This window comes from Rhizophagus irregularis, chromosome 17, assembly GCF_026210795.1.
Source record: "Rhizophagus irregularis chromosome 17, complete sequence".
NCBI classification, from domain to species: Eukaryota; Fungi; Glomeromycota; class Glomeromycetes; order Glomerales; family Glomeraceae; genus Rhizophagus; species Rhizophagus irregularis.
In genome coordinates this window covers 1,315,333-1,341,959 of record NC_089445.1, presented here as the reverse complement: position 1 = coordinate 1,341,959, position 26,627 = coordinate 1,315,333, and the positions used below count along the sequence as shown (strand labels likewise).

Sequence of the window (26,627 nt, the reverse complement as noted above, 5' to 3'; positions counted from 1 at the left end):
GTTGCTGATATACAGATACTCGATAGTTGAATAATATGAATAATACGGAATTAATGTTATGGTCGTACGATTGACCGTATTTGATTAATGTGGCTTTTTGAAAATAAAAAGCGCATGCGATGTAAAATTCCTTACTGTTACTGTTTCGACCACCTAAGCTAATGTATTATTTTCTCTTGAGTCTATATGCAACGACGTATCGCAGTTTGAAAGAAAAAATTACGGAAGTCCGGACGAGACATTCCGAAGGTATAAATAAATATATTTTTTCGTTTGTGGACTTACATTTTACAAGAAAACAGTTTGCAAACTAATGACCATTTTTAGATTTCTGAGGACCTTATGGTATATTTCGTATTACTTACGACCGTTTGATTTTATCCAGAATATCGATTAATAGGACAAATGAAACTGGGGCATGAGTTAATATTGAGATAATGTGATGGTTAAGACAATCGAAAAGCTGGTGTGGTCCCAAAAAAAATTACTCGTCATTTATTTTGTACCGTAAAGCAAAACAAAAGGAAGATTAGTTTTTAGATTTATTTAGAACTTCGAATATCATTTTGAACTGAATCATGTAATTTATTTGTATTCTGTATCAATAAAGACACTGATGTTCGATTCATATATACGAATTCATTTTCTCGACATTGATCAATTTTTTTTTGGGGGGCAATACTTCCTGAACTAAATTCAGAGACGCGATTTTGATTTCTTATATATTGTGCATGAAAATGCGTTATGAAACCAAGATGAAAATACCAGATTTACATCCTGAACTTGAAACAGTTGAGACTTGAGACAGTTATGAAAGAGCTCAGGAGCAGAGCTAGAAAAAAAAAACACAAAATGAATACAACTAATCTTGTAGCTGAAAAATTCTAAGCTTAAATCTAAAATAGTAAATTAAGCTATTGAAATACCTGACTCCATAATAGACCGTCTTAATAATGCCAATTCTATCATTGGAAGATGAGGAGGCGGATTATTTCTTGGATTCGGATGCAAGGAAAGGTTAGTATTGAGATAAGACAGAGGAAACGGGAGGAAAAGATTTTAAAACAAAATCTGACTTTGGGAATCAGAGCAATCTATTCATCATTTGACCTTGGAACATGTGAACCCGAGGATTCTTCAACAAAAAGCACTTTGCAAAAAAAAAAAAATAGAGAAAATTTCATGCATGAAGTGTCTGGGAACCCAAACATCAACTCTATCGGCTCTGCCTTATAAATAATGGTAGTTCGTTCTAATGATGCAGGATCTCAAAGCTTAAATTCTCCGGTCTTTGTTGCCGAAAGAATCTATCTTGTTCTATTGTCTATTTGGAAAGCTCTCATCCAAAAAAATAATGAGATAGCATCTGAATACCAAGTTGATCCAGAACTCAATATTTTTAGTAAAATGTTAAATAAAAGTTAGGACCAACTTCTTACAGATAGTGACAATGATCAATATTCTACCCCGCAATCTTCTAATTATACCATTACCATATTTCTAGGAAAGAGATTGAGAAAACGATGATATTTGGGAATCTTAAGATGTCCACAGTGCAAAGATGAAAATTTTAAGATTTCATTCCGTGGGAAGTCTTATTAGGTGATAGAGTAGACTGAACGGGACTAAATTGAGATTGAGAACTTATATTCTTGGTAACGCAAAGTTTGGGTTTGGACATTGGTACGCTCACGAAAATATTTAACTTTCTTAAGCCCGTGGGAACCGATGCAGTCTTACAGTAAGACTATTTTCTCCCTCATTTACATTCATGTTATTTCTATTAAGGTCTACTGATTCTGGAAGAGAAAATATTGATTAGGGTCCCTAATTATAATTTGAAAATTGAAATCTATATTTATATATTGAAAAGATGTATATCTTTTTATTATAATACAAAAATAAACTTTAATAAATGCGATTAATAAATTAAAGATCATTGATGATAATCTTATTTTTCAACGTACAGATTAAAAAAAAAAGCCTGACGTGAACGGCAATAAAATTTATTATTTCCGAAAGATTAATCAATAGTAGCGTAGAGCAACACGCAAAATAAATACAAATTTTAAGTGTATTACTTAAACAATAAATAACGAAATTTCTAATCTATAGCCAACTCAACTCATTCCTTTAATCTCTGATCTGCAGTATTGAAAGTCTTTGTCGTTTTCGCTAAACCTTTAATGAATGAATATGTTTGACTCTCCTAACTTGCCCACGTCTATCTATATTTGTTTAACATCTTTAAAGTCTTTCTGAGTCTTATACAAGTTTCCTTTACTCTTTAGACTCCTTGGTGAGGTTTACAAGTCTTAACGTAAGTCGTAACTCCAGCACTTTTTCGAAATCCCTTTTACTTACAACGACAATCTCTTCAATTGTGCGAAATTTTAAGGTGAGTCTTTGCCAGCTCACGCATACATTCAATAGATTGGTTGTAATTTCGTATTTATAGCGCTCAGGTGTTACATGCCGATGTTGTTGATCAGTGCCCGAGCCAGAATTCACATCTATATTCCTTATAAGAATCGATATGTACAATACAGTTATCTTTCAAGCTACATATACTACTAGCTTGGTGGACTTTATAGTAATAAATTTTGATGTAGAAATAACAATTATTGTAATCAGGATATTATTTTACGTGGTAACGTTTGATATATCTAAAAAATTGTTTTTTATATTTATTAAATTATTATAACGGGATTTTAAACATTAATTTAAATTATTATTTTCCTTCATTATAATTATCTTCGCTATCTATATCATCAAATTCATCAAACATTATAGAACTTCATCTCATCCACTTCTCTTCATCCACTTCTCTTATTGTATTATTAAGTAGTTGAATCAAATAATCCTCACTTCCGTCTTTAGTAATAGAAAGTCCATTCCTACGACTAATCATAGGGTTAATTGTATATATACTGATCATTTGATATAATTAAGAATTGTACGCTACGCTGTCCATTTCCAAGACTAGGATAACAACTTCCAAAGTAGAGAGGAAATGTTTTTAGTATATGTTCTGACTGTCAGAAAAACACGGATTTTCATAATCAATTTATAGGGTGAGCGAGTCGAATAGGGGATTAAATTATAATTGAATTATGAATTTTATGTAATACATGCCCAATATTGATCCCAAGTTCTATATTTATTGTATATACAGTATATTTTTTGCTCAAATGTTCGCGTATGACTTCTTTGATTGCACGGCGAAACTTTTGTGCGTTGCTAGTACTATATAATAATGGATTCATGTTATTTTTGACGTCTACTCAGAGTCTCGGACATCAACACCACTATACCTAATTTTTGGACAAAAAATTACGCTAAAAATGAATGATTCTTTAACATAACATCATTCAGACGTAAGATAATTATAAAATCATTTTCAATATGAAATTCGGGTAATATTTACAAATTTGGTTAATTCTCCTCAACAATTAGCGTAATGGATAACTATTATCACTTCTTCGTCGTTCGGTAAACTTTCACATGCTATCATTAAAAATTTTCTGGCACTGGATAATTTTACTGTAAATTGCTTTTTTTAAAAAAGATTTTTGGACATTGGCATCACATTAACAAAAAATTATGCTAACCTAATGTCATTATGATTTATTTAAATGTAAAAAACAATAAACCTTTTGTTATGGTGAAATCGTGTATTCTTATCATAATGAATTACTTCCATAGAGAATCTTTACAGATATTGACATCATTTTAAACAAATTAAACAAATTAAACATTACGCTAAAAGCTTGACCTCAATATATTCAAACGCCAAAATGCAAATCTTTATATTTGAAATTTCGTTTTATTAATAGTTAAAAAGTGGACAAAAAATGCCAGTCTTTTCTATTTTTAGAGCTTTATTGTTACGTGCTTAAATGGACTAAGTCTTTTTAAATCAAACTAGGAGTTAATTTATTTCATTTGTACTAAAATTTCGGTAAATTTACAAAGAATGCAATCGTAATTTCCTGAGATTGCAATATCTACGAATTATTTTTAAATACGCAAAGGTTAATGTAAATAAGCCTATACGTTATTTTTACGCCATGAAAAGGTCAATTACGACCTACGCATATATACAGTATATATGCTAATTCATCTGATACAATCAAATTATATAGTGTAGAATCCCATTTTCAAAGGATAATGTTTTAGTATAAGTGTAACCAGGAATGTTACACAGTACGCGAAAGCAAATCGACCAAATAGTTCATCAGTACAATATTTCAAATTTCATAATCAATTTATAGAGCGAACGAACAGGAAAGTTTGATAATTGAATTACGAATTTTTGTGTGATAAGAAAGTTTTATAGTTATCTAACGTTACAAAAATTTCTGCGAAATCCTTTTTGGGTTATCGATTCTGAATTTCGACATAAAAAATTTAAGATCTTTGATTGAATTGCACGGAGGAATTTATGATTAATTTCCTGTTTTTTCTGTGATGTGTTAGTACATTACTCGAATTATACTCTCACTATACTGATTTTTGTACAGAAAATATAAACATTACACTTAAATGACATAAACGCAAAATAAATTTGATCAGTTTTTGATTATTATAAATTAAAATATTAAGCGAAACGATTCGCGTTAGAAATAATTTATATTTAATTCGAGTTTGAGAAGATGAATATTAACAATATTAACAAATTTGGTCAACAATTAAATGATATTATTTTAATATTTATAATTTACTGTAAATCGATAAGAAGTTATTAAGATATTGACATCACATAAACAAACATTCACTAAATTGAATGTCATTATGGATTTATCGTAACCGATTTCTTTTTGAGTTATTATTTGAATTCGGGTAATTTAAATATAATTAAAAAATTACTTAATAACCAACGATAATGGTCAAATTTAATTCAGGGAGCGCCTTTTTCGTGATTTTTTCTTTTTGGACAGTTGGTGTTTTTTTAAAACACTAAGCCTCTTTTCTGGGGCAATTACGCTAAAGTAAATGTCATAATGATACATTTAATCGATTTCTTGATATCTGATATAACATCATTTAGACGTAAAAAATAAATCAGGAAATTTGGAGCCTGATCGAAAAATAATTTTTTTCGTTAAAATTTAGTTTTCAGATGTTTATTTATTTGAATATTGAATTTGTGGCGACAAAATTTAATTATTAAGATAACGAATTGCTTCCCGAAAAGACTTTAAACCTCGTGAAATGAAGACAAAAATCAGATTAGCTCTTTTTTGAGTTGGCGTTTTATTTTTGAGATATTGACATCATTTTAAAACAAATAAAATATTATGCTAAACCAAATTTATATTTGACAGATTTCATGAGCATCATACAGACGCCAGATGTAAATCATTTTTTATATATATATAGAGTTATTCCTCAACTTTTTTTAAACAAAAATTTACCGTTTTCGAGCAAATTATTTTAAAAACCATTCAAAAAAAAAAAATGACTGATCAAAGTCCATACCCAGAAGAAGAGGGAATCGTTAAGGACGAATTTTATGTCCAAAATGAAGAACACGGAGGAGATGAATATGATCCTCGGCAAGACATGGAAGAAGAAGAAACAGAAGACAATGTTGATGTTGTGGAAGAGGGTTTGTTTATAATGTTAATATTGTTAAATGAATAAACGTCTTTTATGATCATTTTTTTAATCCAACAAAAAAATAGATCCCGCTGATTTAGATCAAAATGCAACAATTGAACCAAAAAGATTTCGTGATTCTACCTATAATATCGCACAAAAGAAAGGCTTTTATTATGAGAATGAGACAGATGTAACAGGAGGCGAAGTTTCTGAGCAAAGTGTTAGAGACAAAGATGCTTCAAGACAATTGTAATAAAACACTCCATCTTCTATCATTATTTGGATTTTTTTTTTAATTGTAAATTTTTTGTCATAGGTCATCGCTTGTTGCTGCATCTCACCGAAAGAATAGAGCTCCGGAACAAAAACGTCAAAGTGCTTTAAAGGCTTCAGAATTGCATGAAAAAGTGACCGGACATCCTTTGAAAATAAATGAAGGTATTTATACATATTATACATCCCTTACATTTTCTGTATTTTTTAATAATATTTAAATTTTCCTTTTTGCCACAATTTATAGAGGGAGAAGTTCAATAGATGAGGATTAAGTGATAAATAAAATTTCGATCTATGAACTGCGTTAGTTTTTTGTTATTCGTTTGTAGTGATCTTGTTGTTAACAGAAGGGGGTAAAATATTTTTATGATTAAAAAATTTCCGAGAGATTTTTATATATTAAATAAACATTTTTTTTTTATTAAATAATAAATCAATTATTTTTATTATTTGTCTTTTAAAAAAAGTATAAAGTACAAAAGGTATCGATTGTTTTTATATGTATAAAATCTAAACTTTTATTAATGATCACGTGCAATATTACATCTGTATAATAATAAATTTGATGTAGGTAAAATTGTGTATATGTATGCAAAGTGATTATTTAACGGTGTTTTAATATAAATGTTTGTAAGTAATATGACTAGGACCATTTTTTGGTTTTCTTCCTAAGTTTCAACAGAATTAAAACCTGTCACGTCTATATCTATATTTGGTTTAAAATATAATGAGAATGAAAACATATAAGTATTATAAAAAAGAAAAATTGTGATATCTTAATTTTTTTCATAAGAAAAATGGAATGGCTTTTTGTTTTTCGTTTTTTTCGTTATACCACTAAAACGTACTTTCTTTCGCATTTGTGATTGACGGTCATAAGTTTTACTTGTGTGCCGTCTTGGATATTATTCCATGGCGTTGGATTATTTTTTCTAATGATGAGAATGATAAGATTAAATTTTCATCAGAATGAAAGGATGTTTTTAAATAAATAAATATTTAAAGTAACTTACTTATCCCAAACGACTTCGGGTCCCCGAGCAAGGCGGGTAAGATACCAGCCGGCACCAACAACGGCTACACCCTATTATGTCATAATAAATTAGAATATAGACATATAACTTAAACTCTTAAAGTACTTTCAAATAATACATACGGTTACAGCGTAGATTGGGAGGACTTCAATTCGGTACCAATTTCTCATAAATGTTGACCTTGCGACTGCGGCAGACATTTTGATTTGATGTATTGATGTATTTAATTTGAAAAGTGAGAGAGAAAATTTTTTTTCTGTGGCAAAGGATGATAATATAATATAATAATAATATCCTGTACGATTATTATAAAATTGTTTATGTGAAAAAAAATTTTTTTCTTGAACGTGAAAAGGAGGAGACGGTTTATATATTTTACAAAGCCGGGAAGTTCCGCCGTGAACGGCAATAAACGGGCGTAAAAAAATACGTGTATAATATGTTTATACATATTTAATGAATTCATAATAAAATAATAATGCAGCCATGCAGGAGCATCTATGGTAAATAAAATCTTGACAGATTTTTTCCTGAGTCAAATTTTCTAAATGAGGTTAATATTTGATTATTTTGGGTTATAAATACAATCGGGTTTTTTTTTGTAATAAAAGTAACCTTATTCTAACTGATTGGCAATAAAAAAAAGAAAGAAAATGAATAAATAAATAAATACGAATCATATGGGATCTTTGATTCGGGTATTCCACATTGTATACTTTCAAAGTATCACAGCTGAATTACTTTGTTACGGAAGAATGCGGAACCAAAGAAATTCTGCTAACGTAATGTGCGACCACACACTATGATGCAATTTCTCCTTCTCACATAAAAATAGTTAAATAATATTCGGAGTCACTTGTTCGAGTGTCAGTATCAAATTAATTATGAAAAGTAATTTTTTTAATAAATTTTTAATTTATTAGTTTTTTTTTGTCAAGTAAATAGTGGATAGTCATAAAAGATTTAATCAACTGACGCAAAAAAAAAAAGATGTCTAATTTCGGTCATCTCCACCAAAGAATCTATTTTGAGTACGTAAGCCTTTTTTTTTTTTTAGAAATTTTTAATTTATGTTATGATTGCGTAATTACTAAAATGGCTAGTCAATTTACTTATTGCGCCTCTTAGATCTTTTAATCCGATTTGGAATTAAGCCATGCGGCGTCGGCAAGATTATTCGCCCGATAATCAACTAACTCATGACTTTAGTTCTTTATTATTATCACGTGAAGACGAATTATTGCGAATTGCGATTTCGAGCATATTAAATGAATTCATATTATTCTGGCGTGAAAAATTGGATGTACAATGAATGTCTAAATTTTTATCGTTTCCTTGATGTAATTATCGCCGTTTTCAAAATGGTGTACGCAGTTTATTTGTGATTGTATATTCGAATACCAATATTCGCCCGGGTTTCATCCGTTTTTTGTCCATATTTCGTCGGTTTTCGTCCGGTTTTCGGGTTTCTTTTTTTTTTATTCAAATTTAACTGCGTACATCATTTTGAAAACGGCGACAAATTTGAAATCTACCCTCTTTCGGTAATCTGAGAATTCGAAATTAAAAAAATATATATCACTTAAATAGTTTCTAAACCAACGACTTACCCACAAAGAAAAAAAAAACATTCTATTATTAGAATTTAGAAGATTAAATTTTAAGTTATTTAATATTTCAATACATCATTTTGAAAACGGCGATAAATTTGAAATCTACCCAATCTGAGAATTCGAAATTAAAAAAATATATATCGCTTAAATAGTCTCTAAACCTACGACTTACCCACAAAGAAAAAAAAAAATTCTATTATTAGAATTTAGAAGATTAAATTTTAAGTTATTAATATTTCGACATTACACATCCCTCTTTCCTGACCCAAAACCCGCTTTTTAATATAATAGGGGCGATTACGGCGAACCATAACCACCCCAACAAACAAAAATTATCCAGTTGAGACACTCATTAAGAGCGTTCAAAGCAACAGTTACCAACGCTGTGCAATGTCAGCGACCATCACTTACACGTCCGCCTTCATGTTCACGGTCGTGTCCTGGCAGGTAAGTATGATTTGCAAAAGTGCGATTATCGGTCTATTTATGCTCAAATCGCAAATTATGGGATCGATGAAAATGGCGCAGTAAATTTTCGAAATGACTTTTCAATGATCATCATGATCATCAGTAACATCACCATAAAAATTTACACGTTCAATTTTTTTATGAGGGTGGTTTTTTCGTGAGAAAAAACATACATATTAGCCTATTTTAGTATTTTCCCGAAGTGCTTAGTAGAAGGCCACTTTTTAACGATATCTCATTTTAAAATTTCACGAACTATAATATGCAAAACGCGGCGACAATTATTGTTATTATAATTGCAGTTATAACTGCATTATCTTATAATTGGATAGATGAATCTATAACTATTTCTGGATTTAGAAGACCAGATATTAAACCTTACGAAGGAGGAAAATGTAGAGTAATTGAAGGTCATTATATATCTGATTTATCTTTTGAAAAGTAATTGAAAAATTTGAATAATTCTTATTTCTTACGATTGAATTTATTAGGAATTGAAACTTGTGAAGATATAGTTATTCATCATCGAACTGGTCACGCTTTTATGGCCTGTGGTGATAAAACGATTAGAAGTCAAGTATTTTATCCACCAATTAACCTTATTACAGATACGACTCAACTAATAAGAGATACTCCTTACATTTATGACATTAATGTATGTATATTATCAATTATAATCTTTCTTTTTTTTTTATCGTGACAAAAATTATATTTAAAGTGTTTTTTTATTAGAATGATAAACTTATTCCACTTGAATTAAAAAATTTTCCACCGGAAGAAGATTTTTTGTTATGTGGAATGGGAATATACGAGGATGAAAAAAATGAACCAAATAAATTATATGTATTTTTTACAAATCACAAAAAAACTGGTAGTGTTATTGAAATCTTTGAACATATCCTGAACACAAATGAATTAGTTCATTTAAGTACCGTTAAAAATGATTTAATTATTACTCCAAATGATGTCGTACCCGTTTCAAAGGATGAATTTTATGTTACTAATGATCATGGTCATGAAACCGGATTTTGGAGAGAATTTGGTGGTATATAAAATTACATGCATATGTATGTATATATATTATGTCTGCATTTTTTTACGCGTATTATTTAATTTATTTAGATATTACTCGTCGTCCATGGGGAAATGTTGTATTTCATTCTTCAATTACGAATACAACTGAGATTGTTGCAGATAGTATAAGATATCCTAATGGAATAACTTCAAATTGGGATAATTCTAAAATATATGTTGGAACTTCTGCTGGTGGAGAACTTTTAATTTATGATCGTAAATCAAATAATAAACTTCATCTATCGGAAAGTTTATTTACCGGACTATCAATTGATAACATAAGTGTTGATGAACAAACTGGTGAAATTTATTGTGCTGGTATGTATATATTAAAAATATAACGAGTTGTATATTTATTTATTTGTTTATTTATTTTTGATAGCAACACAAAAACCTTTGGCTGCATTGGTTTATATGAGAGATCGCACTGGAACAGCTCCTCCACAACCAGCTGCTATCATAAAAGTAAGTAACAATACAGCCGAAGATAAATTCTACGGAATAAAATATTCTCAAAAGATAATTTTTGAGGATAATGGAAGCATCTTACCTTCCGTATCAATTGCTACTGCAGATAGGCAAAGGAATGTAATGCTTTTGGGTACTTTTCGTGGAGATGGTATAGCTAGGTGTGAACTAGAGTCGCTTATCGAAATTAATTGATTTCAGCATGTCGAACTGTAGAAATTAATTCATACATTTCGGTATTGGCTTTTTTTATTTTCGGCAAGCATCTTTAGTGAACTGATCTTTAAATTTAGTGAACATAACTATACGGATATTATTGCAGATATTTATTTTGTATAAAACGACAAAAAAAAATATTTCTATTCTAAAAATAAAAATTATATAACTTGGTTTTTTTTTGCTATACTAAAACGTCTATTCGATATACAAATAAAAAGAAAGAAAAGTGATACAATTAAATTGATTTCATAAGTAAATATTCTTCAATCTTCCATTTCTTCATCATCCTCTTCAATTTCACCAGGTTTTGATCCAGGAATATGACCTGATTGTAATAACTTTTCAAGACGCGTAACTTCTTCCAAAGTTTTAGCATTACGAATTGCATCCTAAATAATAAATAATAAAAAATCGGTTTAATAAAATTGTAAATCAGAAAAAAAATAGAAATATAAATGAGAATATTTACTTTAATTTTGGATTGTTCCTCTATTGACATTCCAAGCGTGGGTAAGTTTGATTTAGGAAGATTAACTCCTTTACTTGAAACAAATCCCTCACCCGGCTCGAATGTTTTGGAAGCAACTTCAGAGATAGATTTTGCAAGTGAAGTCATTTCACCTTTTAATGTTTCGAACAATTGTTTAGCTTCTTTGCGTTCCTATTTAAAAATAGGTATAAAAAATATAATAAGTATATGTAAAATATAAAAAAAATAAATAAATTATATATATATACATATATATATGACAAATAATTTTCCAAACAATTAAATTAATTCACACTTACCACATCACGAACTCTCTTAAAATCCAAGACTCTAACAGATTTAACTTTCCAAATAATCCAACTTCTATACCATTGTTTTCTTGTAACAGGATTATCTAATAAACTAATATATTGTAATCTATAACATCCTGATAAAGGTTCAAGATCTGATAATTCTGATACGTTATTATTAGTTAAAACTAATGTTGTTAAATTAGGAAGGAATTCGAATATTTGTGGATCAATACGAGTAATACGATTATTTGCTAATAATAGAGTCTTAACACGACGTAACAACGGAAAATTTCCAAGAACACGAATGTCATTATCTGTTAAATCGATCGTGTCATTTTGATCCTATAAAAATTAAAATATGATTTATTTTTAAATTATTTATAAAATAGATAAAAATTATTTTTTAAAATACCTTAGATACACCAAGATTTTCTATAGCAGGGATTTTGTTTCCTAATTAAATTTAAAGAGAAGGGATAAAGGATTTCGAGTCAGGGAACAATATGGAAATTCGTTTTTTAAAATCTAATAAAACAAAACAAGGGCAATGTCACTTATAGTTGATCATTGCCCAATGATTTGATGTTCTTTATTGATTTAAAGTTGAAGGAATAATATACAGAAGTTACGTTATCATTCAGTTCCCTAAACTATAATTATTTCGAACCCTAAGCAATTATAACAAATTACTATATATAAAATAAAACTAAATTTAAGAACACCAACGTAATTTACCAATACTCTTCTTTTTTCACTTATTAGAACCATATTTTACCCTTATAAAGATAACCAGTGTTGTCCTAAAAAACACCTTCTAAAGGATACCTCGTAGATCAAGTTCTCGATCTTTAACAGCATTGATATAACTAAGTGAACGTTCGATAAGTTCCGGTGTAAGTTTCATTGCTTTCCCATGTAAGTTTTTTTTAATTTGAATTTGGGACCAATTTTGTTCTAGTTTATTGGTTTTATCATATGATCATTTTATAATCAGCCAATCATGTTTCATTTAGGTTGTTATCCTAATTTCCCATTCGTTAAGATTTCAGATTCTCGCCCGCATATAAAATTTCTTCTGTATTACCGTCATTTCCTATAAATAGAGAAATTTTAATCGTCTCTTTAAAGAACTATCTAAAGAGGAGAAATAATCATTCACATTAGTAATGTTAATCTAACAAATTAAGTATAGTAAGGGAAGCTCTGACTCTCTTTGATACAGATGGAGAGGCTTGAAAACTTTGATGGTGTTCCCACACAAAAAGCAGCTACGAACTTTATATTGTATATCCTTTATTTTAGCTAAATTCGTTAGTCGGGATGGAAATAGTGTCGATATTTACCCTGGACAGATTCAATACTTTTTTGAACATTTGATTCATTTATCTTCCTAGAATTTAGTTCATACGTTCGCGTTTGTTAGATGGTAAAGGGAGAAAGAGGCGGAAAGATGTCAAAGAATGGGGAAAAATTCTATGATGATTTTATCGACGATTTTTGGAAGAAGCCAGGTAACATACATAATTTTTTTTTTTATATAGAATTACTTAATACTGAATTCGTTTTTATTTTTTAGGGAGTACGTTAGCAATGCATATAAAGCCGCTCAGAAATATGCCAAAGATTACGAATTAATGAGGAAACACTACGTAGATCAAATTGCAGCGCTCTCGCCGATATATATATGATGATTACAAAGAACTCATCGAGAAAAGCACCTAGTTTAAGATCGACAAAAAGGCATTAAAAACTTCTCAGATAGCAGAATATGTAAAAAAGGATTAATCAAAAAAGAGGAGTCCCTCTATGGTTAATTAAAACTACATGATTTATGGACAAATTAGCAGACGTGAGGAAGAACCAAGTTGTTCTAAATTAAAAGATCAAGATGATAAATTGAGGAATGAATCCGAATATGAATTATTATGTAGTTTATTATTTTTGATCAAAAGAGGATAAAAGATATAAAAACAATCATAAACAAACAGTAGATATTACAAAAGAATTTCTCATAAAAAATAACCAGAAATTTATTGATGAAAGAGTTTATTATTTTTGATCAAAAGAGGATAAATATATAAGAAAACAAACAGTAGATATTACAATAGAATTTCTCATAATCGCTTCTACAGATAGGAGATACCCAGGAATTGGACCATCGTATTTCTTGTTTCGTTTCAGATTTATTCCTAGTTCCCAAGAAGGGCGGAAAGCTTCGTTCCGTTATAGATTTACGTAATACGTTCAATATATAAACAATAATCAGGAATTTATTGATGAACCAACCCATTATGACAAAAGGATATGGTCGAACAGGACAAGAATATTCGATACGTCATTTATAAAGTCTCCGCAGCTATTAGACCTATTGATAATACTCTTCGTATGGTATACGCGTCAAAACCGGGTTCTACAGAAGGAGAGGTCTACAAGACATGGCTAACTCGTTAGTTGCATAGAATGGTCCGAAAATATTATTAACTTTCCCGAAGAATAAATAACAATGTGAGCTCAACATTTATTAACAGTTTAATTTTTCAGCATTTTACTTTTTACCTATTTAATTTTGGTGATTTTAAAGAATGCGCATTCTGAAATTCATGAAATATCTTCAATTAAGAGGAGAAACAAATTTAGGAGAAAAGGTGGATCTTTTAGTTCCAGACGAAGATGGCGAGAACATGAATATAGAAGAAAACAAAGAGGATGAGAAAGAAGAAGATAAGTTAATCTGGAAAAGAGCATGGATTTCCTTCTATTCATCATCGTCGCGATTTAAAAGTGAGCAGATCTTTACTAAGATGGAAGCCTTTACTATCTGACATTTGATCTGAATATATATATATATATATATATGATTTTGCACTACAATCCTGCCTACCCAAGTAACCAAGTGACCAACCAGAGTTATATCGACAATATGTTGAAGATTACAATATGCTAAACCCGAAAAAAAATCAGATGTTCATGCTAGGAAAGTGTCAGCCAAATTCAAGGGTTTTTCAGTAATAATTGGTTACGGGACTTTTAAACTAAGACGTTTGAGGTAATTTACAAACGAAATAAAAAAAAAAGAGAAAAAATTACCAGGATTCCAAATTGGATAGGTATATGCTGAAAATTTAGTAAAGGGCCAGAGAAAAGCACTTGGACACCGTATTGATGGAATTTTTCAAAACACAGTCAATAATAATGAATATGAAGGAATTGAAGTCGCGAAAACATGCCAAGGTCCTCATGATAGAAACTCCTGAAAGATATATTTCAAGTGAGAAGAGATCAAAAATTACAGGAAAATCTCAATTGTTATATATGAGACTAAGAAAAATTTTTTTTTTTTCCAGTATCGGGAGGGTACTCACTGAAAAATGCTTAATAATGCAATTAAAAAAAACGGAAAATGGTTAAGAGAAGAAAAAGGAAATTTGAGAACCACATTCATCCGAACATCCTGATCGATGATTTGGCAATATTAATTATATTGACTCATTCTGGGAATTGATTTACCTCGAAGAATCCTACAGAAAGATGACTAAAATTTATATAAGCTGTGTTAAGAGTGATCATTAGTTAGTTGGATTAATTTTAGTTAATTGTCAATAATATGGGAAATTCTCAAAAGAATTGCTGAAAATGGAAAGGCAATAGCTCAAAATAATGTAGGAAAATGTTTGTTAGTTCATTATTAATCATTGGATGTGATGGATTACCTAACCGAATAACAAAAGAGGGAATGCAGGCATCCTTTGGGAAACTGTGCAGAATCAGAGGCGATGCGTGGGGATTTTCAACCACTCATCAAATCCATAGAACGTATCAAACCTGTCATCCTATACACGCGTACACTCGTAATACTAACTTATCTAAGCACTTGTAAAATATGGATATTCATTTTACTGGAGGTTTATGATCATTACAAATGAAGGACAGCCATCTGGTAGAGTGTTTCACAAATTATAAAAAATAACAAAAAATAATGCATTGATTTAGGTCTTTACCGAAATAATTATAAAAAACAAGGAAGGATTGATAGCGACGATAGACGTTTACATGCAAATGGACGAATGAATGATGTACAGTAACCAGAGGGGATATAATTATTAGATTTAAAAAAAAAAAGAATTTTTCAAATGATATTAAGAAGTTGTCACACAGATACTTGTTTCATTCACTTGCTCGGTAAATCTACTTATTTAATCATTTGAGAGAATATTAAACATTCATTCATTTGAAGATATCAGTAATTACGTTGATGGTAATTTTTTACTTGAACTTAGTGTGAACATTCTGGCTTGATTGTAAATTTAGATTATAAATTCAGATCAGGAAACTGCTCAAGGACAGGGAACATCGCAATACCAAGGTGTAGTGAGATAGCACATTTGAGTGATTTTTATCAATTTTAACTCTGTATACGAATGGGATATTATAATAAAAACTGTATATTATATTATTATTATTATTTGTAATAAAAATAATTAAGTAACAATTTTTATTTTATTTTTTTTTTAAAAAAAATTTTCTCATTCACAAGTTTATACAAGTGCAACTATTATTATAAAAAATTATACTTTTTTTTTTTTTTACGCGGATATACCCAAGAAAAAAAAAATTTACAATGATACCAATATTATTAGGTAATATTAAAGGTGACAAAAAAAAAAAAAAAAAAAAAAAGATTTTATATAGAATAGGTCCAAAAAAAAGATAAAATAGTTAGATCCGGAATTAATTTAATATAATAAAAAAAAAAAAGTATACTGTATATTCATATAATTAATGATATAATAAATTCAAAGTACTTTATATATAATCTATTAACGTGTAAAAAAAAGGAAGAGGGTAAAAAAAGGGAAAGGAGAAGAAATAAATAAAAATAAATAATATACTCATTTCTTTTACAGTATATGTCAAATATATTATTATTAACATATGGAATATATGAATATATGATACCTCTACCATCCTTTACCCTCTTACTATAAACCCTTATATCTTCTTTGATTAATTTTTTTTTTTTTTTTTTTTAGAAAAAACTTCAACATAGAATCCCAATTTTAATCAATAGACCATCTTTGTGTGTGTCGATTTACAGTTTCAAGGTTGTATGCGCGATTATTTTCAATAAAAGCATCTCGTCCTTCTCGTCCGCCCACTTGTGATGAAAGACTTTTGCTTCGTGAAACTAACATAAAACATAAACAGATTAATTCCTTATCAACGGAAAAAAAGGTAACTTATTTGGAGTTGCAAGATTAATAAATACACTTACGATGAAATTTCAATCCCTTATCGAAATTTTTTAAACAAAGGAGGGATATTACAAAAGTTACCTATAAAGTAATCAAAATCAATAATAAATTAATATTAAAAAAAAAATAATAATCATTTTTAAGAAATATTTAATTAAATTAAAAATCGACACTTACTATTCCTAGGACTAAACAAACAGAAACTATTTCAAAATAATAAAATAAAAAATTCATCAATAAAAAAAAAAATTTCAAAAATTTTAATTTTTAAATTTTTAATAAATTCAAATAAAATATTTAATACTTACGGAAAAATGTAACGAAAATCCTAGTTCCATGATATTTATCAGGATTCATTGACACATCAACTATTTTCGATATAATATAACCTTCTGCAACACAAACTCCTAACTTGAAAAGATACATAAGAACCTTTCTCTCCGTTTGTACTCCCCAGAACCCAACTATAATCATTCCAGCCGATGTTAATACTGATAATATTACATGCTGTAATATTTCTTTTGTTGCCTCCAGAATAACCACCAAAGCCAAAAATTGTATCGAGAATCCAAGGAAGAAGAAGACATCGAATTTTAATAGCATTATGAAAACTGTTTCATGAAAAATAAATAAATAAATTAATCTGTAAGTATCATTGTTTTTTTTTTCAAAATATTAAATAATAACAATATAGTAGTAATAAAACCTACTTTGATACATTTTATATCGATCTGTATATACATAATAAAAAAATTTAATTATTATTTAACAAATAAAGTATAAATAAAACGGTATAATATAAATATTTAATTTAAGATACCTCTCATTGCCATATCAGCTCCAATCTTCTTATATATTGTCCAACCAAATTCTTGATATAATTTATAAGCCAAGTATGCAAAACTCATTGAAGAAATTAACATTACTATGATGATGACAATTTCATAAGGAACTGCATCTTTAGGGAGAGTATCATTTCCTTTAATAATAAGTTCCTGGATGGAAGGTGATATTCCGTTGTCAGAGATTAAAGAAGTTGATTGATAAACTAAATATTTATTTAATTTATTAGTAAAAGAATTCATTTACTCGTGTTGAATTGTTGTTTCACCCTCAATAATAATAATAATAATAATAATAATAATAATTTTTTTAGATGACATTATTATTCACCTTGAATTGCAGAAAAAGCCAAACCAGCAAATATAAATAAACTTAATGCAATAAGTTGAATAGTATTTTGATGATAAAGCTGTTATTAAAAAAAAAAAATTTTAAATTAGTAAAATATCAAAAAATTAATTTATCAAAAAAATATATATCAAAAATTTTTAATATTCACCGCATCAATACATAATCCTAATTGAAAAAATTGACTGACAATAAACAAAACATGATATATTGTCATACTTCTTCCTTGAGCATATATATCAGTAAAATCACTTAATAAAGTTGCATCATTCTTCACTTTATCTTCAAATAAAGATATTTGACTAACAGCCTTTGAATGTACTGCAAGAACCAACCCTTCCAGTATTGATACAGCCAATGCTTGACACACCGAAACTATCAATGCATATCGGGCATAATAAGATTGGCCAAACTATAGTAAGAAAGGTAAAAAAAAAAAAATATTTATACATATTTTTTAGTCAAATAAGAAAAAAAAGTCATTATTTTTAATTATAAAAAATTGGAAATAAATCAATTTTTTTTAAAAAAATTAATTTAATTTATTTAATTTCATATAATTTTTTTTTTAATTTTCTTCTTTTAGTTACTATTAATAAATTTATTTCTTTCAATAATTTAAGCCATTTATTATTGTATAAATTTAGAAAAGCCAAAAGGCTTTTAAAGGTCACAAAAAGAAAAAAAAAAATTGTCAAAAAAAAAATATTTTAAAAAGCCTTAAAAATGCTCATTCACATAATTAAGCCTCTAAAAAAAATAAAATGTGGCTTAAACATACCAGTTTTTCGGCCAGCGATCCAAACATGTTTGGAATTTTAAGTCAAAAAATATGTATTTATTGACGTAAAATATAAACGTTAGAAACGTAAGCTATGTAAAGGAAAAAGGAATGAAAGCGCCAAGAGCTGAGTGAGAGCTCTACGTGCGATGAAAAAAGATGGGGTAAGGCTGGCTGTTTACCAAAATACTATCGGGCAAGATTTTCGGTGAACGGACCCTAACAACTAAGGGAAAGTATGGTTCATGAAGGGTAAAAGATGATCGTAATGCATAGTGCGTAACGCACACTTTTTCTATATAAATTACCACGAAAACACAATGAGGATCAACTAAAAGTCTTCCAATTTTGACTCGGAAATCCCGGAAATCTTTATATCAAATATGTCGGGAATCAATTAATTACCGGAATTGAAAATTTTCAATAGGATTGACAAAATAAATTAATAAGAAATTATTTTATGCAAATTATGCAAATCAAACTTTAAAAAATATTTTTTATGCAAGATGGTGCATATTTAAAAATATTTTAAAAAAGAAATAATATTTGTTTTTTTATAATTAGTAAATTCGTATCATACTATCATACTATCATACTATCATACTGTACTTATTTGTACATGACATATAATGGCCCTAAAACTATACCCCACTAATCCATTGGCGGTAACAAACATAACATCCAAAAATAATCTGAAACTCGTGAAAATTGTTTTTTGTATTTATTATAACAAATTCTTTTAGAATCTGGTACCAGGCCAAATTCAAATATATAAAGAAAATTATTTAATATGAAAAATATTACTAAATCCATACTCATTTTTTCTTTTTAAAATAAACCATAATTAATAAAAAAAATTATAATAATAAAATTACATTAGTACTAATTAAACATAAAAAAATATATATATATATAAGACCAATAAACGATACAAAATAATTTCATATCGTTTTTTTACAAAAAAAAAAAAAATAATAAAAGTAAAAATAAAAGAAATGAAGAAAAGGCCGATTATGTTACAAAAAAAAAAAAATCGTTTTAATCGCACTAAACCCAAAAAAATTATATTTATAAAAAGAAAGCCCATAATACCCATTAATACAATAAAAAAGTTTTTTTTAATTTTTAGTTGATAAAATAAACCCAACCCAATAATATATAATAAAAAAAGCCCAATATATAAGAAAAAAACTATACACGATAATTAAAAAAAATTTTCTGGAAATAAAATATATACAAAGTTTTTGTGTCCCTCATTTCAAAAAAAAGGGAACTTGATGTAATAAAAGATCAAACAATGTCTGAGAGAATAAAAGTGTCCTTTCATTTAGTTGTGTTACTATTAATTGTCCGAATTTTGAGTGGTTTTATTGACTTATCTTCGTACTCTACTTGTACTTGCAGATCTTTGAATTCGAGGTTCTAATTCCAAAGACCTATTATATAATTCCTATAATTAAAAGATTCATTCATGATCGGTTATTATACGTATAATAGCTTTTGAGTGTGAAATGAAAAATGAATGTACTTACATCATCGTTCAATACCACCGTTTCAGAAATAAATTTTTCAATAAGTTTATTGTTCTTAACATTACATGATCTATAACAAATTTACAAAGATTAATTAATATATTTACAATTATGATTTAATAATAATAACGGTGTTAAAATAATACATACTTCTTTTGAAAATTTCGTATCATGTTTACTATATCTCCCATAAGAGAGAATTTATTCCAATGAACTTTGCCATTTTCCTGAAAGTCTTTGTTACCTTCTCCAATGGACAATAAATCTTGTAAATGAATACCACTATATTGATTTTAAAAATTAAATGATTAGTAAAACAATTTAGAATTTAGAAATGGAATAACTATTAATCATAAAAAGATACATACAGATAAGGTATCCCAAATTGTTCATCATAGCCACGTGATGGAGCCTTCAAGGCCAATCGATAGTTACCAAAAGACTTGTCCGTTGACATCAAAACTTCCAAATTATGAAATTTTTTGTATGTCGATTTTCCCTTTATAAGTTCACGTGTGCGACGAAGTCTCGCAATTGGGGCAGAATTTATTGCAGCAATAATTGCCATTAAAGTATTGTAATTATTTAATTCCCTGACAATCTAATAAGAAATAAAATGATAAATTTTTGAGAAATAATTTCTAATGTATAATATAGTACACTATTTATGAGAACCATTATACTTACTACTGCTACTTTCATGAACTTTTTCAACATAGCTGCGCGATTTTTCAATTTGTCCTGGGATAAAATCATCGTAGAAACCCTATTAAATAATTTTAATAAAGTTATTAATACATTTCATTAAAGTAATTCGATCAAGTATTTCATTACTTACCAGTTAGAAATAAGATTAAAATGTTTAATAGATTGAGCAACCCTCCCATTTTCACGTTGAGGACTTCCTTGTGGAGACCAAATGTGCCTTAACATGTCCCTTGGCACAATTTTTTTGAAAAGGTGAAATTCCTGATACGTTAATTCATTCGCAATCGACTTTTCGGGTAATTCTTCGAATGGTACTTGACATATAGGTCTTCCAGTTGACTCATTATTTACAATTATTATGGAAGCTTTACGATGATTTGTAAGACTTGGTCGAGCAAGTCGTGAAAGAGATAAAGCATCATTTTTGTCATCACATAAGATCCAGCTACCAATACCACTATCTTTTTTTGTACCAATAGTAGCCATTTTCGGTTTTTCTATATGTTGTTCTTTAGTAATCTCATCATCATCAACATCGGTTAATCCCCAAAAGGAATCAGGGTCTTCTTCAGGAACTGTGCCATAAACTAATGACTTTAGAGTAATAGCGTAGTACGTAAGATGTGATCTGCTTGATATTACGTCAAAGAAATTTCGTAACATGTGTCGAGTATGAGGGTGAATCATATCGTTAGGATGTTGAGTTAACCAATTATACAACAAGTTACATATCCTAAAAAAAAAAATTATTTTTTTTTAATCATTAATTAAATAAAATATTAAAATAAAAGAACATAATTAATTGAATAAACTTACTTCTCATGTGTTGTGTTTCGATTATCTTTAAAATCCTTTACATCCTTTTCACATTCATGAAATCTTTGTACTAATTTGACCAAAACTTCTCTAGGTCTCATGAAAGCTCGATAAACGACAAAGAATGTTATCGTAAATGGATCATCATGTGTACCATATTGACCTCCAATGGTTAATCGATGAATCAATTCATCGATTGTCATACCATCCGTACGATTTCTATGAATCAAGTCAAAAAAATTTTAATAAATCATTCCAATATAAAAAATTTTCATATAAAAGGATTCGTTTTACAAAACATTTCAATTGAAACAAAGTTTTTCAAATGTACACCATTATTGATGTAACTAATACATACCCAGTACATTTAACTTGACCCCTTTCAATAGAATCTAGAGCATCTAAAGAATTATCACTTCTTCCACTCATTGAACTTAGAACAGAATCATAACTTGCAGTTGAAATTCTACTATTTGCGGATCTTGTAGAGAAACTTTCTTCTTCAGTTTCTTTCACCTGTAATAAATTCGTTGAAGGTAAAATTGAACGTCTCTTTTCGGTATTATAGAGTTTAGGAGATGATGGAGCCGAAGGAAGCGACATTTGAGATAAGATTGAAGGTGTTGGTGGTGTTTGAGGTGGTGTTGTTGCTATATATTAATGAAGATTGTTTTTAAAAATTCGAAATATGATATAAAAATGAGGAAAAGAACGTGAAAGAAAAGTAATTGAAGATTTACCTTCTTCATCACTGCTTAACATATTTAATGGATATCGTGATACTAAAAAAAAGTGAATTTATATTATTTATAAAGTATAATGTAATAAAATATGATTATTATTAACTTACATTTTCGTGAATCGATTTTTGGAGTACCAAAATGGGAACTATATCGACTGCTCATAAATCGTACAGCTGGTAAATTTGAGAACCTTCTTCGACCTCTTGGTTCATAACTTAAATCACTTGATGTTCTTCTGTGACTTAAAGATACTTTATCCGATTCAGCATCACTACTAACATTTTGTAAAAATATAGAATCCGACGATGATTCAGCTGTCCTATTTACTTTATTTTTTCGAGAGAAATCTAAACAAAAAAGATGAAAATAAATAAAACTTTTTCTATTCATGGGCAGAACATTGGCAGAAATGTTTTAAGGAATCATATTTTAAAAATATTATTGCATATTTACCTCTATGCCGTATTGCTAATCTTAATAACATTGAAAATACATCATGTATTTTCTCAATTCCAGCATCAGAACGTGTGTCCAATTCAACAAACCCAATACGAAATAAATCACCAAGTTTCGGACCAAATGATGCATCAACTTTACGTTTTGATAATTCACAATCTACTTTACAAGCAGCCAGTATTGTTGGAATTTGAAATTCTTTGAAAGCACCTATATAAAAAGAATACATTATAAAATGATTAATAAATCATAAAAATTATACGACACGAATATATATAACATACTTAGAAGCCATGCTATATTTGCTATTGATTCACGTGAAGTGACGTCATAACAAACTAGAATTCCATCGATTTCAGGGAGCTCCTAATTATAAAATTATTTAGCCAATTAAAATTTTATGTGATTTAATGTGATTGATGGATATTTCATTGTGAAATCAAACTTACTTTTGGCCATTGCAATGGAGATTTCATGTCAAAAACATTCTCTTGAATTTCCAGCACTTCAACTGGATACGCCTGATCATCGACCTCAATTTCTGATATAAACGTTGGCGCTAAATAGAAAAGAGAAGAAAATAATAAATAAACAATAATTTTATCATAATAATAAAATAATTTAATATTTTATTATCATAATAATAAATACTTTACCTTTTATTATATTATGATCTACGCCAATATTTTTTATTGGTGTCAAATTATTCATACCCGTTCGCACAATTGTTGATTTACCAACAGTTGGCTTACCGATCAAAGCAATCACGTAATTATCATCCTGTGAACTTGTTGTTGACTGATCACTTAGGGATAATTTCTTTAAGAAAAGAAATTAGAAATAGATTCATTAAAATTAATTTCAATTCATATATTAAAAGAACAAATATAGCTAAATAAATGTATCATACCTTATCATTTATAAACCAATTACCATAACTAAATACATTTCCATCCATGCTACCATTTCTCTTTTTTACGTTTATAGGTGTTGATTTCAAAGAATCCATGGAAACGGCTTTCTTTAAAGGTTTACTGCTCTCTGTCTTATCATTGGATTCAACGTTTTTTGGTACGATATTTGTTGTTGAAAATGATGTTTGATTTCGAATTAAATGCCACATTTTGTTGATAAATCTTGTTTAAAATCAGTTGATAAAATTCTTTTTTTTTTCGTGGCCGTGTGGGTTTGGATTTGATCACCAATATAATGTTAACACGTAACCCTTTTTTTTTGGTTTTTTTTTTAAAAAAAAAAACTAAATATACAAGTTTTGATTAAGGGGGAAAAAAAATTATTTTCAAGATAAATGCGTTTGATAATTAAAAAATAATAATAATAATAATAATTCAAAAGTTTTTTTCTTTATTTGTCGTTCTCGTAAATAAAAGTTTTTTTTTTCTTTTGGAATTCGTTAAAAAAAATAAGTTGATAGAATTTAAACGGAGGTTACTTTAACATTAATCATAAAAAAAAAAATTTCGGGTAATAATGCAAGTATTATTATTAAAGAACAATGATTATTAATTAATTAAAATGTTTTAATAATAATAATAATAATAATAATACTAAGACAAAAATAAATCCAAATAGGATCTAAAAATAAACAAAACGCGTTCGAAGGTTTTTTTTTTTTCGAATTATTATTTTTTTTTTTTTTTTTTTCATATAAAGTTTGAAACTATCTAGTTTCAAACTTTTTTTTCTCTTTTTTTTTCGTATGGTGAACTCGGGAAACAAAAAAAAAAACAAAAAAAGAAATTTTTTCTTTTTAAAAAAAAATTTTATAAAAAAAAAGGACAACTTTACCAACTTTAGAAATTTTTTTTTATAAACTTCCAAAATATTTTAATTATATGCATAAATAAGGTAAATGGCATAAGATTTCAGAAATTAAGAATGATATCATTCACAAAAACTTTCTCCAACCCCCGAAAAATTCTCTTAACAGCTAGCGTTTTTTTTTTCAATAGATATTATTACCCACCTTCTTTTTAAAGCTTCTTTTATTAGTTATTGACGATCAATGAATATTCTTTTATCGATAGAGGTATTTATTATATGAAACATCTGAAATATGATCACCTTTCTTTAAAAAAAAAATATAAAAAAAAAATAAAATAGAATAAAAATAAAATAGAATAAAATAAAATTTTTGGAAAATGAAAAGAATGCGAGAATGAGGGGCGAAAAAGGATCGATGAGTTTTTATACAGTAATGAGCAGCACAATATATATAAAAATAATACGAGTTTGAAAATCAAAAAATACCTTTGTACTAAAAAGGTACAATATAAATTATATAATACCATATACATAATATATATTTATACATAAAAATGTGATATCATTAACAAAACAATTGAAACTTTAGCGTGTGTGTCCATATGAAAATTTGTGGGGAAAATGAAAAATTTTTTGGATGAGAAAAAAAATTGTTACATTGTTGAAGATGTTGAAACGATTTTGTTACACATCATAAAAAATCATGGTATTACTATTACCAAAATGCAGAATTAAAAACAATTAAAGGAATTTAAAAGATGGCAATTGATTTTATGATTTTTTAGTGTATTTGATTTTATGATTTTTTTAGTGTGTGCTTTTTTTACTACTATTCTTTTGCTGATTCTATGATGTTATTCATGCTATTCACAATGTATTTTTGATATCTAATTATGGATTATTATAATATAATAAGATAGTACGTAATAACTAAAATAGTATATATAATAGTATATATAATACCGTATTTTATCGAAAATAAGCACCTATCAAAAATAAGCACCTCCCCTTATTTTGTGCGATTTCATGCAAAAATCAAAAATAAGCACCTTCAAAAATCAGCATCCCCCGGTATTTTATTAATTTTATTGACAATAGAAAAAAAAATAATTTTTAACTATATTGATTTTATTGACTTAGAAAAAAAAATAAAATTTAAACAAATATTATTAATTTGTATCGATAAAATCAATTTCATCCATTTCCTCATTTTCATCTTGAAGTTCTTTAAGAAGTTCATCAATTTCTTCATAAACAAGATCATCTTCCGATCCATCTAAATCATTAGATATACCACATTTTTTAAAAGAACGGATAATAATATCATCCGAAATATTCTCCCATGCACGCTTAACCCATTTACAAACATCACTTATTTTAGCACGTCGAAGGTTTCCTGAAGTAGTATACCCAGCACCACCATTAGACATCCAGTGGTGCCATTCTTTACGGAGGTTGTCTTTAAATGGCTTGTTGATTGCAACATCAAGTGGTTGACAAATGCTAGTCAAACCACCCGGAATTACTGCCAAATCAACATTAGTATCATGAAATGCGTTTTTAACAGATTCTTCTAAATGTCCTCTAAAAGAATCATACACCATCAATGCAGGAGAGCTGGATTGACCGTTTGTCATTATTCTTGAACGTTTGAGATAATCAACATACCGTTTCATTAAGTCTGTATTCATCCATCCACTCTCTTGGAACCAAACAATCACACCAGAAGGTGCTTGTTCTCCGCGTGGCATTTGTTTTCCTTTGAAAATACAAATTGCCGGAAATTTAGTTCCATCTATTATAAATAAAAAAAATTGTTATTTT

At 28.2% G+C, this 26,627-nt stretch overlaps 8 protein-coding genes across 9 annotated transcripts; 3 read left to right on the top strand and 5 right to left on the bottom strand.

Annotated features, from left to right (window-relative positions):
- Positions 1–417: 417 nt before the first annotated feature.
- Positions 418–936, bottom strand: OCT59_009031 (uncharacterized protein; the record flags this gene model as incomplete). The annotated part of the gene is made up of 3 exons (XM_066133266.1): positions 418–690; positions 775–832; positions 927–936. 3 exons carry the CDS (start codon positions 934–936, stop codon positions 543–545), a joined length of 216 nt encoding a protein of 71 aa, XP_065999722.1. The 3' UTR covers positions 418–542.
- Positions 937–5,408: 4,472 nt separating this feature from the next.
- OCT59_009030 (uncharacterized protein) lies at positions 5,409–6,298 on the top strand. Its single transcript, XM_025316937.2, has 4 exons — positions 5,409–5,611; positions 5,688–5,853; positions 5,921–6,042; positions 6,125–6,298. The coding sequence occupies exons 1-4, from the start codon at positions 5,461–5,463 to the stop codon at positions 6,139–6,141; spliced, it is 456 nt and encodes a 151-aa protein (XP_025179302.1). The 5' UTR covers positions 5,409–5,460; the 3' UTR covers positions 6,142–6,298.
- OCT59_009029 (uncharacterized protein) lies at positions 6,287–7,254 on the bottom strand. Of its 2 annotated transcripts, XM_025316938.2 has the most exons (4): positions 7,037–7,254; positions 6,894–6,964; positions 6,729–6,812; positions 6,299–6,586 (listed from the first exon to the last, which is right to left on the bottom strand). In XM_025316938.2, the coding sequence occupies exons 1-4, from the start codon at positions 7,112–7,114 to the stop codon at positions 6,565–6,567; spliced, it is 255 nt and encodes an 84-aa protein (XP_025179303.1). In that variant the 5' UTR covers positions 7,115–7,254; the 3' UTR covers positions 6,299–6,564. The 2 variants fall into 2 exon arrangements, with proteins under 2 accessions (XP_065999721.1, XP_025179303.1); XM_066133265.1 differs by having other exon boundaries at positions 6,287–6,812.
- Positions 7,255–9,106: 1,852 nt separating this feature from the next.
- OCT59_009028 (uncharacterized protein) lies at positions 9,107–10,948 on the top strand. The gene is made up of 5 exons (XM_025325820.2): positions 9,107–9,405; positions 9,487–9,650; positions 9,728–10,040; positions 10,118–10,387; positions 10,452–10,948. The coding sequence occupies exons 1-5, from the start codon at positions 9,258–9,260 to the stop codon at positions 10,730–10,732; spliced, it is 1,176 nt and encodes a 391-aa protein (XP_025179305.1). The 5' UTR covers positions 9,107–9,257; the 3' UTR covers positions 10,733–10,948.
- On the bottom strand, positions 10,827–12,478 carry OCT59_009027 (uncharacterized protein). Its single transcript, XM_025331123.2, has 5 exons — positions 12,365–12,478; positions 11,952–11,992; positions 11,546–11,881; positions 11,226–11,417; positions 10,827–11,145 (listed from the first exon to the last, which is right to left on the bottom strand). Exons 1-5 carry the CDS (start codon positions 12,441–12,443, stop codon positions 11,020–11,022), a joined length of 774 nt encoding a protein of 257 aa, XP_025179306.1. The 5' UTR covers positions 12,444–12,478; the 3' UTR covers positions 10,827–11,019.
- Positions 12,479–14,139: 1,661 nt separating this feature from the next.
- On the top strand, positions 14,140–14,361 carry OCT59_009026 (uncharacterized protein; the record flags this gene model as incomplete). Its single annotated transcript, XM_066133264.1, has 1 exon — positions 14,140–14,361. One exon carries the CDS (start codon positions 14,140–14,142, stop codon positions 14,359–14,361), a length of 222 nt encoding a protein of 73 aa, XP_065999720.1.
- Positions 14,362–16,312: 1,951 nt separating this feature from the next.
- On the bottom strand, positions 16,313–18,911 carry OCT59_009025 (uncharacterized protein). Its single transcript, XM_025331124.2, has 9 exons — positions 18,764–18,911; positions 18,134–18,394; positions 17,965–18,043; positions 17,612–17,839; positions 17,502–17,522; positions 17,100–17,402; positions 16,969–16,994; positions 16,812–16,872; positions 16,313–16,724 (listed from the first exon to the last, which is right to left on the bottom strand). Exons 1-9 carry the CDS (start codon positions 18,788–18,790, stop codon positions 16,597–16,599), a joined length of 1,134 nt encoding a protein of 377 aa, XP_025179308.1. The 5' UTR covers positions 18,791–18,911; the 3' UTR covers positions 16,313–16,596.
- Positions 18,912–20,138: 1,227 nt separating this feature from the next.
- On the bottom strand, positions 20,139–24,141 carry OCT59_009024 (uncharacterized protein; the record flags this gene model as incomplete). Its single annotated transcript, XM_025316941.2, has 15 exons — positions 20,139–20,213; positions 20,296–20,365; positions 20,446–20,577; positions 20,664–20,896; positions 20,983–21,061; positions 21,134–21,736; positions 21,820–22,038; positions 22,178–22,469; positions 22,560–22,601; positions 22,670–22,909; positions 23,016–23,228; positions 23,303–23,384; positions 23,468–23,577; positions 23,675–23,837; positions 23,929–24,141. 15 exons carry the CDS (start codon positions 24,139–24,141, stop codon positions 20,139–20,141), a joined length of 2,766 nt encoding a protein of 921 aa, XP_025179309.1.
- Between the last annotated feature and the right edge of the window lie 2,486 nt (positions 24,142–26,627).

What these genes read in the sequence shown, in the direction of transcription:
- OCT59_009030 (XM_025316937.2), top strand. Translation starts at nt 5,461, where the DNA reads ATGACTGATCAAAGTCCATACCCAGAAGAAGAGGGAATCGTTAAGGAC. An exon ending in TGTTGATGTTGTGGAAGAGG is followed by an intron (nt 5,612 to 5,687) that starts GTTTGTTTATAA and finishes ACAAAAAAATAG; the next exon opens with ATCCCGCTGATTTAGATCAA. An exon ending in AAAGATGCTTCAAGACAATT is followed by an intron (nt 5,854 to 5,920) that starts GTAATAAAACAC and finishes TTTTTGTCATAG; the next exon opens with GTCATCGCTTGTTGCTGCAT.
- OCT59_009029 (XM_025316938.2), bottom strand. Translation starts at nt 7,114, where the DNA reads ATGTCTGCCGCAGTCGCAAGGTCAACATTTATGAGAAATTGGTACCGA. An exon ending in TCCCAATCTACGCTGTAACC is followed by an intron (nt 6,965 to 7,036) that starts GTATGTATTATT and finishes ATGACATAATAG; the next exon opens with GGTGTAGCCGTTGTTGGTGC. An exon ending in CCCGAAGTCGTTTGGGATAA is followed by an intron (nt 6,813 to 6,893) that starts GTAAGTTACTTT and finishes TCTCATCATTAG; the next exon opens with AAAAAATAATCCAACGCCAT.
- OCT59_009028 (XM_025325820.2), top strand. Translation starts at nt 9,258, where the DNA reads ATGCAAAACGCGGCGACAATTATTGTTATTATAATTGCAGTTATAACT. An exon ending in CTTACATTTATGACATTAAT is followed by an intron (nt 9,651 to 9,727) that starts GTATGTATATTA and finishes TTTTTTTATTAG; the next exon opens with AATGATAAACTTATTCCACT. An exon ending in TGGTGAAATTTATTGTGCTG is followed by an intron (nt 10,388 to 10,451) that starts GTATGTATATAT and finishes TATTTTTGATAG; the next exon opens with CAACACAAAAACCTTTGGCT.
- OCT59_009027 (XM_025331123.2), bottom strand. Translation starts at nt 12,443, where the DNA reads ATGAAACTTACACCGGAACTTATCGAACGTTCACTTAGTTATATCAAT. An exon ending in TCGAGAACTTGATCTACGAG is followed by an intron (nt 11,993 to 12,364) that starts GTATCCTTTAGA and finishes AAATTTAATTAG; the next exon opens with GAAACAAAATCCCTGCTATA. An exon ending in TTAAGAGAGTTCGTGATGTG is followed by an intron (nt 11,418 to 11,545) that starts GTAAGTGTGAAT and finishes ATTTTTAAATAG; the next exon opens with GAACGCAAAGAAGCTAAACA.
- OCT59_009025 (XM_025331124.2), bottom strand. Translation starts at nt 18,790, where the DNA reads ATGTTTGGATCGCTGGCCGAAAAACTG. An exon ending in TAGGATTATGTATTGATGCG is followed by an intron (nt 18,044 to 18,133) that starts GTGAATATTAAA and finishes TTTTAATAACAG; the next exon opens with CTTTATCATCAAAATACTAT. An exon ending in TAAGGGATTGAAATTTCATC is followed by an intron (nt 16,725 to 16,811) that starts GTAAGTGTATTT and finishes GTTTTATGTTAG; the next exon opens with TTTCACGAAGCAAAAGTCTT.